This window comes from Pithys albifrons, chromosome 3 (assembly GCF_047495875.1).
Source record: "Pithys albifrons albifrons isolate INPA30051 chromosome 3, PitAlb_v1, whole genome shotgun sequence".
Taxonomy (NCBI): domain Eukaryota; kingdom Metazoa; phylum Chordata; class Aves; order Passeriformes; family Thamnophilidae; genus Pithys; species Pithys albifrons.
This window is the reverse complement of record NC_092460.1, coordinates 73,001,324-73,015,538: the sequence shown is the minus strand read 5'-3', so window position 1 is coordinate 73,015,538 and position 14,215 is coordinate 73,001,324. Positions and strand designations below refer to the sequence as shown.

Sequence of the window (14,215 nt, the reverse complement as noted above, 5' to 3'; positions counted from 1 at the left end):
GCAGAAAACAGGATGCTTAATAAGGTTTTAAAGGATGCTTCATTGTTAATTTTTATTTGAAATTGAATGTTAGGGCCTCAAATGACCCATCTGTTTCCCCAGTTCAGACTGATGAGAATGCATTAGCTAATGAGTATTGGCTTTTTATTCATTTTGAGAATGTAATTGACATATTTGTGTGAATTATAATTTGCTATTTCATTTCAGAGTTTAGTTAATGTAACATAGAATAGTTTTGAGGTCTGTGGAAAGCAACGTGTGTGCAGATTTTAAAAAGTAGTTGCTAAGCTTAAATGTTGGCAGACTTCTTACATACTCAAAAGTAAGTTCTATGTGCCTGGAAACATTTTGAGCAATGAAAATACTCACAAAATACAGTATCACTGTCTTTCTTAATGCGATTTTTTTCACAGTGAGTGCTATTCCCTAATGAACAGTGTATACTGGCTATTATTTATCTGAATTAACATAGCATTTAAATGCAGTAAAACATCTAATTTTCTTCCTTTATCCTCTAGCAATGGCAAGCCGGCAGGTAGACATCGCTACTCAAGGATGGTTCATTGGTCTTATGTGTGCTGTTGCTCTTCTGATCTTGATTTTACTGATTGTTTGCTTCATAAGGAGGAATAAAGGTGGCAAATATCCAGGTATGCTATTTAACAATGACAGTGAAATTCATCTGTTGGTAACCATTAAGACCTGTATTTGCTGCAGGTTCACATTTACATTGTGTATATGGCTGGAGGGTCGGGCCCAGAGAGTGCGGGTGAACGGAACTGCATCCAGCTGGTGGCGGGTCACTAGTGGTGTTCCCCAGGGGTCTGTATTGGGTCCAGTCCTGTTTAACATCTTTATTGATGATTTAGATGAGGGGATTGAGTCCATCATCAGCAAATTTGCTAATGACACCAAATTGGGAGGGAGTGTCGACCTGCTGGAAGGCAGGAGGGCTCTGCAGAGGGATCTGGATAGACTTGAGAGATGGGCTGATTCCAGTGGGATGAAGTTCAATAAAGCCAACTGCCGGGTCCTGCACTTTGGCCACAACAACCCCCTGCAGCGCTACAGGCTGGGCACAGAGTGGCTGCAAAACAGCCAGGCAGAAAGGGACCTTGGAGTACTAATTGACAGGAAGCTCAACATGAGCCAACAATGTGCCCAGGTGGCCAAGAAGGCCAATGGGATCCTGTCCTGTATCAAAAATAGCGTGGCCAGCAGGACCAGGGAAGTGATCTTTCCCCTGTATTCTGCGTTGGTGAGGCCACACCTTGAGTACTGTGTTCAGTTCTGGGCCCCTCAATTCAGAAAGGATATTGAGGTGCTGGAGCAGGTCCAGAGAAGAGCAACAAGGCTGGTGAAGGGACTGGAGCATAAGTCCTATGGGGAGAGGCTGAGGGAGCTGGGGTTGTTTAGCCTGGAGAAGAGAAGGCTCAGAGGTGACCTCATCACTGTCTATAACTACCTGAAGGGAAGTTCTAGCCAGGTGGGGGTTGGTCTCTTCTCCCAGGCACTCAGCAATGGGACAAGGGGGCACAGGCTCAAGCTCTGCCAGGGGAAATTTAAGTTGGATATCAGAAAAAAATTCTTCACAGAGAGAGTAATCAGGTATTGGAATGGGCTGCCCAGAGAGGTTGTGGATTCACCATCCCTGGAGATTTTTAAATGCAGATTGGACGTGGCACTGAGTGCCATGATCTAGTAAATGGACTGGAGTTGGACCAAGGGTTGGACTTGATGATCTCGGAGGTCTTTTCCAACCCAATCGATTCTATGATTCTATGATTTGATGGGCTTGGAAGGAGCAGTGAGCATATTGGTAGAAAACCCCAAACTGTTTAAGCATAAGAGAAGCATCTTCTTAATTTCTTGAGGGTCATATTACTATATAACCTCTCTAAAGAGGTTTGAGCTTTGCTTGAAGTAACACCACTTCTATATATTCCACTTTCTGAAGTGTAGAGTAAATGGGTTCAATCCACTAAAATAAGCTGAGTTAGAATTCACTTGGTCAGAAGGTGTGGAAACACACACCTGATCATGGCCACTGCATTACTTTAAAGTATCAGGAATGCATTTCATAGGAAAAACACCTTCATGTGTTATTTTGTCTCAAATACAAAATACCTTCATTTCCTTCCCAGAATCTGTATCCTCTTCAGCCTGTGCACTTTTGCAGCTAAGTTTGAAGTTACCATCGTTCAGTTAGGCTGGTTTTGATTCTATAATTTTTTTTTTATTTAAGGAGGGGGCCAGGGAGGTTTTTTTAGTATTAGGTCTAGGAACAGTCAAGTATATTTAATAATTTTTAATTAAAAATTAGAACTATATGTTGTATGGCTCCTATCAAAGCTCTCATTCTCCTGGTTTACATGCTATAAAGGGCGCGCGCATGTGTGTGTGTGTGTGTGTGTGTGTTTATGTACCTGTGCATATACGTATCATACGTATCTTTCTCTGGTCTTACATTTCTGTTTATGTAGTAGGTCCACAGATTAAAGCTCTCTAGAAAAGTAGAGAGGGAACCAGTTGGCATAGCACTGCCAGAGAGGATTTGAGAGCAGCTGTTAAGGGATGAGAGTGTCCATGACCAAACTTCAAATGAGCATCTGTAGGAAGAGAAAGTTAAACAGAGAAGATTTATTCGAGGAGGGAAAAGAGTTTTGCTCAAGGAAGTTTTCACTGCTGGGAAAACTGGGCCTAGGAAAAACCTGGTGTGGGAGATAACTCTTTCCCATGAATAGCACTGCCTATTTCCTGCCCGTCTGTTTTGAGAAGTTCACGCCCCTGTTGCAAGAAGAGATAAAAGTTCTCACAGACATGCTTGAGGCCCTTGCTGGGAGAGAGGGAGACCATAAATCATGGGGAAGAACATAGCCTTGAAGTAACATGCATGCAAAAGGTGTTGACATAAAAGCAGCAGACCAAGTTTCCTGCTTTCCTGGGCTGCTCTTTTGCCCACTGCACGATTTAGCAGTGTATTTAGGGTTGACAACTGCAGAATAAACTTTTCCTTAATACCTTAGCCTAGTTTGGTCATCTGGGTTTACCTGCATGCATATCAATTCTTACAGCGTCAAAGGATAATTTGATTTTTCATTTTCCTCTCCTAGTGACAGTAGAAAGTATAATAGCTAAGTTTCATGTAAAATCTTGATTTCATGAAAAAAATCTGTATTACAGACTCCAAAAGTTTGGAAATTATATGAATATCCAGACTCTAGAATGCTTATTTGAAGGCATCTCAAACTTCTTGAAGCTCATATTTAATTTGGGCATGAAAAAGATGGATGCCCTTACAAAAAGATAAAAATTCCCTACTTTAATTTTTCCTGCTTGTTTTGGCCAGAGTACTTCTGAAAACTAGTGTCAGTGAACACTAAGAACTTTACCTCTTCATAGGGAAATCTTTTATAGCTGAACATAGCATAGCAGATTATTTTTATAAGAAAATCACCTTATTAAATACAAGAATCCTGCTCTGCCCAATTTAACTGTTGAATTGTTTTATAGAGAGAGCGAAGATTTGTAGTAACAGCAAAAAGTAAGAGAAGCTTCTTTTCCAACAGCCTGTGCCCATGAAGAAAAGATAGATGATTCAGGAACAGTGTTAAAGTTATATGACAGGTTAAAGGCATCGTCTTAGTTTTTTCTCCTAATATTTGGAATTTTTTAAGAGAAAATGAGATGACTGAGGATATAGAAGTGACTATTAGTGGAGAGAACTGAGAACAGAAAAGGGAAATATGAAGACTGAAAAAAGTGAAGTGATGAACCTGAAAAGAGTAGGGAGTCTTGAAACAAGCCACCATCAAGAAGAGGGTGAAACAGTTTTTGAGTAAAATGTAGGAGGCAGTTGGGTGCTAAGGTTGGCATTACTCTGTGGATCCCTGATATGCCATTCTTTTCTCGTCTTCTGCAGAAATATTAGTTGTAAGGTATTGGGTTCTTTTATGCACAGATGCATATGCACACGTATATAAAGGTAGACCTTGACTGTTTATAAGATTTCCTGATTCAATATCTATTGGTGTTTGTAGCCATGACTTTATAGCTAATTGTATTTCTCGTGTCATTGCAAATGTACTGTTCAACAGGTAGTGACAAGAATTATGAAAATCAAAGTTAAGAACTCTTTTTCATCATAATTTTAGAATGTCATCTTGATGTTGGCTATGGTTTGTAGAAAGTGTTTTATTGCTTCAGTATAAAATTATAGCAGCCAGATACCTCTCCAGGTGTTACGTGTTATTGAAATTAACTACTTAGTGAATACTATCAGGAATTATTCATATCATCTTAAATAACAGCATATAAATTAATGATGTACAAATTAGGTGTGGAAATTACCAGAGTAATAGATAATATATATTGGATTATATTACTGGATTATATAACTGTATCTGCTAAACAAGGGAAGGATTTGAGTAGGTGCCAGAGAAACAGAAATGAAAAGACAAAGGAAGAACTATAATGCTTCAAAGTCAGTATATTATTTTACTCTGTCAACAGTCTTAGCTTAGATGAATATATGTCATCTATAAACATCTCAGGTGCTAGCAAGTTTCTGTGTCAAAGTTTCTGTTCTACATGTATTTTTGAATAGGGAGAAGTTTTATGCCTGGATTTATTCCCACCAGGGAACGATGACTAAACATAAAACAAGGATGTGCAAGAGATACAACAGAGCTAAATTTAGGTTCCAGTGTAGGTGATTTTGCTTTGGTTTTGATCATATTATAGAAAAGAAGAAATTAACAGACCATGCCCATTTTTTCTCAATAATAATAATTCTCAAAATAATGCTTAAATTACCTGGAGTCTCAGTGCATGAAATAAAAGCAGAAAATGCACAAACTGACAGTGAACAGAAGTGAATCTGATTCTGTTTGTATCAATCAGTATGAGAGGGTTATCAAGAAGAAATACAGAGCATAGTCAAGTCAAACTAAATTATACAGATTTCAAAAAAAATAGCTCTAATAATAATAATATAAGCAAATAAATTATTTTAGTAAGATTTTTTAACAAAACTTTAGCACTAGAAGTGAAAGGCAGAAAATGTTATACTAATGCAAAATGACATACAGTATTTTATACTTGAATGTAAACAAAATTCTATAACTAATTGACAGATTTTTTTTTCTTCAAAAGAAAAAAATGTAACACCCTAAGGCCTCATTTAAAAAAAATCTTCCATGTTCCTGCCAAATGTGATCAGTTTGAGAAATTAAGGTCTTAGGTTTTCTCATCTTGCAGTTCCATGTTAAAAATTATTATTTCAAATGTTTTAGTGAAGGAAAAAGAGGATGCACATGCTGATCCAGAAATACAACCTATGAAAGAAGATGATGGAACATTTGGTGAATACAGGTGAGCAACTGATGTGATTTGTCGTCTTCACTGTTGTGTCACACATGTACTGTTTATGGTATCACACTTCTTAATTCAAAACTAACTTTTTTTCCATGTCAGAGATTCTGTATCCAGTGTTATATAGAACTACAGATAGCATGTCAACCACAGCATTAGAAAAAAAATTATCCAAGCTTACTATAAGCCATTTGCTAATGCAAGGTCATATCCAGATTCAAATACAATTGTCTCAAAGTGTGGAATCTTTATTTACAAACCCCACTTTCAGATCGTTTAAATACAGATACAGTGTCCTTTTAGTAAGGGCACATTTAACATTATTGCTTTTGAAGCCTAATAAAGACAATCTGGTGTTAAGTTGACTGGAAAACAAATAGATTTAAAATGGATGCCAGAACTAACATCTAATCCAATAACAAGAAAGTGGTGTTATACACAGAGGTGAAGGTATGTCCTACAAGAAAAAAACAAATCTCCCTTTCAGTATTTCGGTACAAAATCCATAGCAAGCAGCTTCAAAGCATGCAACTCAGCTCTTATTCCCAACTCTCTTCCTCCAATGTAAATGCATGGCTTGGCAAGTCTGTTCATATAACAATTTTAAGTATTGCTTATTTAATAAGCAACATTTTATTTGTTGGGTTTTGATTAGTACAGAAAATAATGTTGTTATTTTCTAAATAGGTCGATGCCATTATCTTTTACTTAGGTGATAAAGTAGATTTTGTAGTGTGTTCCTGTGTCAAAAGCATTGTAGAAGCCCTTTACTATTTTGAAGATTTGACATTTACAAATGTACATAGAAAAGAAAGTTTGATCTGCACTGTTGCCATAGCTTTTTTAGAGAAGAGAAATGTACATCTTGATCTGACATGAATAGATGTACAGTTCTCAAAGCCAAAGAGCAGTTTCTGTTTATTCTCTGTTGATTAAAAAATTACAATACTCTGTTCTTAGGTTAATGAGTTCAGAATAGTACTTTGTTACAGCCATAAGTGCATATGAATGAATTAAATTCAGCTGCTAAAAAGGAAAGTGTGAAGCAGTTTGGCAGCAGAGGTAATTCAGTACTGTTTAAGTTTTCCTGGGCATTTCAGTTTGCATTATCCCTTATTGCTCCACTGTTTTTTGATACTTGGAACTTTCAGCAGCAGAAACTGACCTGTGAACAGAGTTTTACAAATTATATGACCTCAATACATCTTTTCTCAGCCCTGGAATAAGTATTCTAGCCTGCTTTCATGTGTGACCTGTAGTAAGATTTGAATTTATGTCTCCATATTTAAGTGGCTTGAGTTCATCTATAGAATAATCTAGAGCTTTATTAAATTATTTTATAATGCATTTATTCACCTCATGTTTGGTGAATACGGGCAGATGCAAGCTAAGCTTTCAGATTTGTTCACATAAAAGAGCTTGTCCTCTCTACCATGCAAAAACTCCTTCTAAAATGTGTTTCTATGCAATTAGTCTATATTGGGGTTTCCTCTTTTTTCCTTAGAGAAAGGGCAGCAGCAGCAACCAGTCAGATTGCAGAAGATACCTTGCCACTCTCCCTGCAGCCCAGCATCCCTGCAGTCACTCAGTTCCCAGTTTGTCTGCCTCACATGGTGCAGTACTTCTTTGAGGAAAAAGGGTATAGGGTTTCCCTTGAAAAAAACTGTAATTTTTGAAAGATCTAGGAATTCGAGTATTTTGAACTTTTTTCATCACTTCAGGTCCATGTCTGCTTGGACAGGAAAGAAACTGGACAAAGAAAAGAAAAGAAAAGGTAGCTGTGCCAATTCTCCTGAAGCAGACCCTGTTTTTACCAAAGCAAAGTCTGTGAGATCTGACAGATCCAACTTCTTCAGAAGGTCAGGGGATCAATACTCCAGCACCAGATCAGAGACCTCCTATACCAGGAGGAGGGCTAGGCAGTCTTCAAAGCTTACAAGGGTTAGTTCTGACTCTGCTTCCCTCTGCCGAGAGGAAAAGAGGTCAGACAAATGGAAGTACAGGCATGGTTCTAGACCTCATGCTTCTGAGCAAGAGATAATGGGGTTGGAGGAGGGCTCAGATTCTCAGGCAGGACAGCCATCCCTTTTCCAGCAACCCCTCAGCTGCAACTCAGTTGGTGGCTCACTGGCAAGGCAGCATTCTTCTCACCAGTACTGGTGCAGCCAGACCCCAGTCTGCAGCTCAGATTCAGAAGACACTCAGAGCTCCTGCCACAGGAAGGTAAGACCTTCTACTGCTACTCACTTCTCTGAATCTGAAAAGAATTCACTAATGAAATCTGTGATTTTGCCTGAGCTAGCTACTGTCTTGAAGGATGCTTTGACTGCAGCCAGACAAAGTATAACATCTGTGGCACAGGCTAGGTCACATTCAGTAAAGCATCCCAGGGTACCAGTTACAGAAGTTCCACTGTTTCCTTTAGAAGCATCTGGGAGCAGTTCCCAGACTTTTGAGTCTGACTATATGGACAGCTTAAAAGATCAAACAGCTTCTGAGAAGGAGAGACCTGAGGCTGACAAGGCCTTGGAGGTTGAGTCAACCCCTGAAGATGGGGAGGTGGCATCTGAGTCCCCTACGGAAGATCAAGAAGGACCAGATCCTCTGCGTAAATTTGACATGAAGAAACAGAATTATCTGTTCAAACACATGAAGAGAGTATTAATGCTAAAATCTGCTAAATCTGAATGTGCTTCAGAAGAACTGCTTATCCCCGCTGAAGAAGGCATGGTAGATAACGCACTTCCTGTCCATTCATCTGTGGAGGATCTTGTCTGCAGGATTTGGGGAAATCCTGAGGCCAAGCATGAAGCCCCAGCAGTCTTATGTAAGCTTTATCCTTTTCCAGTGGATAAAGCTGCTTTGTGGGGGACCTTGCCTGAGGTAGACAGAGCATTGGTTACTGATGATCCTGTACTGTCAGGCCCTGATAATGTGGATGCTCTCCCTAAAGATCCTACTGACAAGAAGATTGAGGAAGCAATTAAAAGATCTTTCAAGCTAGTTACAGCCCAGCTTGGAGTATCTATCTATTGCACTTATGCTTCTAAAGCATTACTAATATGGTTGGAGGAAGAACGAGCCAGATTCAAAAAGAAATGGGTCTCATCTGGTGCCATCCAGAGGAAACACAGGCTATGTAAAATTGCAGCTGATTTTATCCATGATGCAGCTGAGGATTCTCTGAGACTCACTGTAAAAAATACGGCCTGCCTCACTGTAGCCTGGAGAGCTATATGGCTGCGTCCTTGGACCTCGTCACTAGATCTAAAATGTAAACTGCTGTCTTTGCCATACACAGGGGGAAAACTATTTGGTGAATCCTTAGTCCAGATCATGAAGGAGTTCTCAGAACACAAACACTCCTTACATCAGATGAAAAAAAAGAGCTCTGTTGGAAGCTCTTCCTTTTCTTATCCTTACAAGTGTCTGAGCACCTTGCGTTCTCCTCCAAGGTTCAAAGGAGGGAAGGGAAAGTATAAAGTCTCACAATCATTTCATGCCAAGTATGAAAAGACATCTCACTTTCAGAGAGACACCAGACCATCAAGAGGAACTTTCTAAGAACGTTGAGTTGCTTCCTACTTTCTCAGGAACTGAGAAGAAAGACTTGGAAATGTTTCACTGTTTCTGGACAAGTAAGCCCAGTGCTCAGAAAAGAAGTTGTTTTCAAATAAGACTTAAAGTATTAAGTTAGTTAAGTCTTAATGACTAATTATAGAGAAATTATAGCTCCTAATTTATGGGGAGGGTTTTTTCACATTCCTTTGCTAGGCTTCCCAGTAGTCTTGGGATGGCTTGGATTTGTTTGGAATTTTGCTATTCCTGAACTTCATCTAAGAGCATACTTTCTGCAGGACCAGCTAACATCACGTTTTTCTGCCATATTGATCCAAATAATGCTTTAGGAAATGAAGATGTTTCAGGAATCACAGAATGACTGTGTATGCTATGTTCCTGTGACTGGATGGATTCCTTTACTTACACATAATAAGGGAAAACATCACCTCTGTAGCAGACTGCACTGAGAAAGTAAATTGTGAGCAGTCAATGCTTACACAAAGAAACTGCAAGAAACAGATGTATGTTTATTTAAATTAAATTAAAGATTATCTAAAGCTCCTGTTCAGGTCAATGCAGATGTATAAATGAGCCTAAATTTCCCTTCTATTCCCTAAACTGAGAGAAACTAAGAAGTTACGTCAGATACAGACCTGTGGGCTCATGGATGGGGAGAGACTGGAAACTTGCACTTGTTAGTTAGATACAAGGGAAGGACAAAAGTCCAGCAGTCTACAGAATGTTCTTAGGAAGATGAAACAGGACAAGGCTACTGCTACTACAGTAGTAGGACTGCTAGTGTGGTAAGACAGGATGTTAGCATATTTTTTGTTGAATTATTTTGCCTCTTCTTCAGCATTTTGACACATACAGTATTTTTCCTAGAAATTTTTAGATATGCTATGAGAGTCCTTCTGGCAGAGTTTTGAGATTGCTGGATAATATATTACTCTTCCTTCTAGTTATGGGTTGATTGACAATGAGAATATAGTTTGTAATTACAACAGTATCTTTTTCTCTTGTAGTTACTTAGGTTTTATTACAGCTTGAGTGTATTTCCTGAGGGACCTAGCCATGATTTGTGCCTCAGCACTGTAATTCTAGGCTTGGTCCCTTCTAGCACGGGAGATCTCAGTGGACTGCCTGAAGAACTGAATAGTCTGATTGGATTTGGCACTGGTCTTACTATATTCTAAATTGCACACATGTACTTTCTTTGACAGTTCTTATTTTAATCATTGAATACCTGTGTGATTGCTTTTTAAATCAGTGCTTTGATTTCCCTTTGTATAATTTTCCACCAGAAATACAGAGGATGGCAGGTTGGTTGAATTTCTCTCAAGCAGATCTTACTTTAAAATTTTCACGAGGACCAAGTAAAATTTTTTTGCTAGCAACAATTTTTTCCGACACATTGCCATTTAAAGCCAGAGCTTAATCTCCCTGTTTTTCCAGCTTCTCCCAAAACTGAAGATTATTACAGGGATGTTAAAGTAAATCTACTAGAAGATTAATATAGATGTGGTTATGTCGTAGCTAAATAAGAAATAGTAAAATGGTTTGAAATCTGGATTGATACAGGTGCCTAAATGTATAGGGAAAGCATTTGTCACCTGCGCAGTCTTAACAAGTTAGGAGTGTGAGCAGAAACCTGTTAGGTATTAGGGCAGAGATTGTCCTGCAGTGTGGAGGGAATCCCTAGTGAAAGGTACTTCTGTGGCTTTCCTGACAACTTGTACTGAAACATTTTTGGGCTGCTGACCTGAGGGCACGAAAAAGGAATTTACTGGCAACAGTTTTCACTGTCTGCATCCCATAGCCCAGAATGTTTTACCCATTTTGTTTGGTTTATGTTGCCTTTCGACTGACAGTTGTATTATAAGGAAAAGTAGTATACTGCTAACCATATATTGAGTCTTTTTGCATGTCCATGAGTGTGGCAAAGTTTAGGGGGAACTAGTTGCCTGCTGGACTGCAGAGGCATCGTAAAACTCTTCTTCCCCATTCTGACTGGTTGCTGCATGTACCCATATCTAAGGAAGAAAAATTGAAAAGTTGAAAGAAGAAAGGAGATTTCAAGGTACATATTTCTTTCAGTAACTGATAAGCTTGTGAAATTGAAGTACTTAAAAAAAAAATTGTACTTTGCACTTACTCATGCTATTGTTACCTATGTACTTCTTACCTCTCTTAACAGATATCTCTTGATATGTATTTCATTAAACCAAGAAGGAAAATAAACGTTATTCATATATTAGCAATTATTAATGAATAATATTTAAATCATGCTTTTACAGTATGCTTTAATATTAAATTCTGTTCTTACTAAAAGATCGAGAAATGTATGTGGTACATATCAATACTTAGCAAAATGATTGGCGCATGTGAGTCTTCATTGAGAAAAGTTCATCCTTAAAAAGCTACTCATATGGAATTTATTTATACAGCAAAAAATAGTAAAAGTATCACTGCACTTTGCTTCCATGGCTGTCTGATCTAAATATGGAATTCGTATCCATTCACACCTCTTCTTTGGTTCACTCCCAGTATTGTTTTCTCACTACCCAACTGAGTGTACTGCATACATGACACTTTTCAAAAACTTCTCCAGTTTTGCTCTGTAATTGCAGTCAACCTAATTTGGACTTTATTTTTTATATCATAATATTACACCAGATAAGTATAAAAATCAGCCAGCAAAACCACAAAAAGAAACTAAAAGAAATTGTGATTTATCCTGATTGCATTTTGAAATAGTTCTATGAACAACTGTAAGCAAGATTGGCAAATCTTGCAGCTACCATATTAAAATGTATGGCTTTGACATGTTTTTGCAATATAATATTATATATTCTTCAGCCTAAAGTGTTCTGTAGTTCTTTGGGCATCCATATGCATAACACAATTCAGCAGCTTTTGCAGTTTGTTTCTTGGCAGCAAATAGGTAATATATTCATTTCCCCAGAGCACCAGAGTCCCTTCTCTGTTTTGCACCCCTGGGTAACAATGGTGCTTTTCAAAACATTTATGTCTTCACTTTTTAGTCCCTCTCCTGTTTGCTTTTTTCCTCTTTCTTCCTCAATTTCTTTCACTTCCACTCAAAACATTGTATTAATCTAATACAAGTCATAATCCAGGTTGATAAAGAATAAATGGTACCATGGCTTAGGTTTCATTTTCCTGAACGTGGAGTGGAAGGCATCCTGGCTAATCCCACTTGTTTTTCCACTGTCGGAGTCTTGGCAGAACCTCTCTCTGGATTTGTACAGTGCAAAAAGGGAAGGAATTCCCGGGCTGAGATTTGATTTTTGCATGTGCTGTGACTGTACTCTCACACCAGTGCCCAGCTGTGTGCAGATACACTCCTGGGTAAATCTGCAGCTTTATTTGTCTTTAGAGACGGTAGGTTCCACATCCTTATCAAAATATAGGAAAGTCATAGACACAATGCAAACAACTGTGTAAGTATTTCTGTGTTGTTTGGCTTGTAAATAAACTTTGTTTGCAAAAATATAAACAAGGAAGCCATAAGAGCAACACAAAGCAAACCTTCCCATACTCAGATTTACCTAAGTTGTAAAGGAAAATTGAAGATTTTATTGGATTAAACACAAAAATAGGGATAATTTTATTACAGTAATGATGTATTTTTATTTTGTGTGTATTCCAGCCTAGTGAATTACATTGGATAGGGTCATACTTTAGAATATTTGCACAGAGATCATAACCAGTTGAAACATGGTACAAATTCAATTTTATTTTCATTCCTGCATATTATGGTGTAAGCAATTATGAAGTTACCTAAAATTAAACAACAAACCATGTGTCAATGTTCTTTCTTTAAAAATCTTACCCAAAAAACAGGTCTTCTTTGGGACTAGGACTGGTTACTATTTCTAAGTGAGGGTCTGGTCTTACTTTGACTGATACAGTCAAGTTCAGAGGTTTTACCATTGTGTGCTTTAACCATGAAGGTTTTCTTAGATGTGTGTAAGAGAGATATTCCTTCATCTTTTTTCCTGGTGTATGCACAGAATGATAAAATCTCTGGTATGCTTCTTCTGTGAATATATGCATATTAGAAGTTCCCTTCTTTTAAAACACGATAACATAGTGTCTTCCAAAGCCAAAAAAAGGTGATGAGGAGAAGCAGCCTGATGGAAAATTGGTGTAATGGTCTTCTAGCAACAGTTCCTCAGCAGGGCTTTTGTTAGCCAATGATATGATCTGTGTGACCTTGTACATGCTATGTGCTGTATGTGTGTGTGTATGTGTGTGTATATATATCTGTGCTTTCTCTTGGTGTTCTAAGATATTAATTAGGAAAAAAAAGAAAATGCCTTCTATGAAGAACTAAGGTATTTGCTTTTAGGAATTAGAGGGTTAAAATAATTTCCTGAGTATATATTCAATCTAATATTCTGGAAATTGTAAAATTTAATTTCATTTCTTTGCATATTTTATACATTTTTCTTTATATTTTCCATAAGCTGTGAGTCTAAATAAAAACTCTAAATAATTTACTTTTTTTTTTACTCTATATGCAAATAAAGTCACATACTCTGTTTAAGACAAGGCAAATAATGGCACCCAAAAGTGCAGCTGGCAGAAGTGGCTTTTAATTCACAATGCTTTGGAGCTGCTGCTGAAATCTTCATCTTGAAACTGAAGTGCAGTGTAAAGGATTCTGAAAAGAGCCCAACTACATTTATTTCATTAAATACAAGCCTACCACAGCTGCAAATTTATTTGAGAATGCTGATGGTGCTGCAGCTTTTCCTTTGACATGGAAAGACCACACTACTTTGCTACAGAGATCTCTTCTCCCTGCCTTTCTTTCCTTTTTCTGTTGTCCTCCAAATCACTATCATTGTTGTCAGAACATTACCAATTATGGGAGGTGGATATGATAAGAAATGAAAAAGAATAAGTATGTGCTCAACTCCTCAATTCTAGCTGCTCTAAGCTAAATTGTTGCTTTACCTGTAATGCATTAAATATTTTAGAAATTTTAAGAGCAACTTTCTACTGATAAAATACTGATCACTATCAGGATATGGACTTTGCTTTTCTTCTTAGGCTATTTTCATTTGTTTCTTCTGCACCCTTTTAATGGAATATATAGGTCTCTTGAAAGGTAAGGTTGAAAATTGCAAGTCTGGCCTGCATTATGTAACAAATTATTTCAAAATGCAGCACTTTTATTTTCTTTATACTAGTAAAGAAAATCAGTATATTTCATTTAACCAAATTCATTCTTCATTCATGTTCAAGGGTCAAA

General features: G+C 37.7%; 1 protein-coding gene across 23 annotated transcripts in view; it reads left to right on the top strand.

The window, feature by feature from the left end:
* Nucleotides 1-14,215, top strand: part of NRCAM (neuronal cell adhesion molecule) — a 151,504-nt gene that overhangs the window by 133,363 nt on the left and 3,926 nt on the right. For 19 of the 23 annotated variants that reach the window (XM_071552387.1, XM_071552394.1, XM_071552381.1 and 16 more), the window contains 2 exons: nt 519-650; nt 5,295-5,373. In XM_071552387.1, coding sequence (XP_071408488.1) covers nt 519-650; nt 5,295-5,373 — 211 coding nt within the window. Of the gene's footprint in view, nt 1-518; nt 651-5,294; nt 5,374-7,094; nt 9,099-14,013; nt 14,055-14,215 lie in introns of those variants that run through there. The other 4 variants (XM_071552391.1, XM_071552403.1, XM_071552402.1 and 1 more) reach the window with 2 other exon arrangements.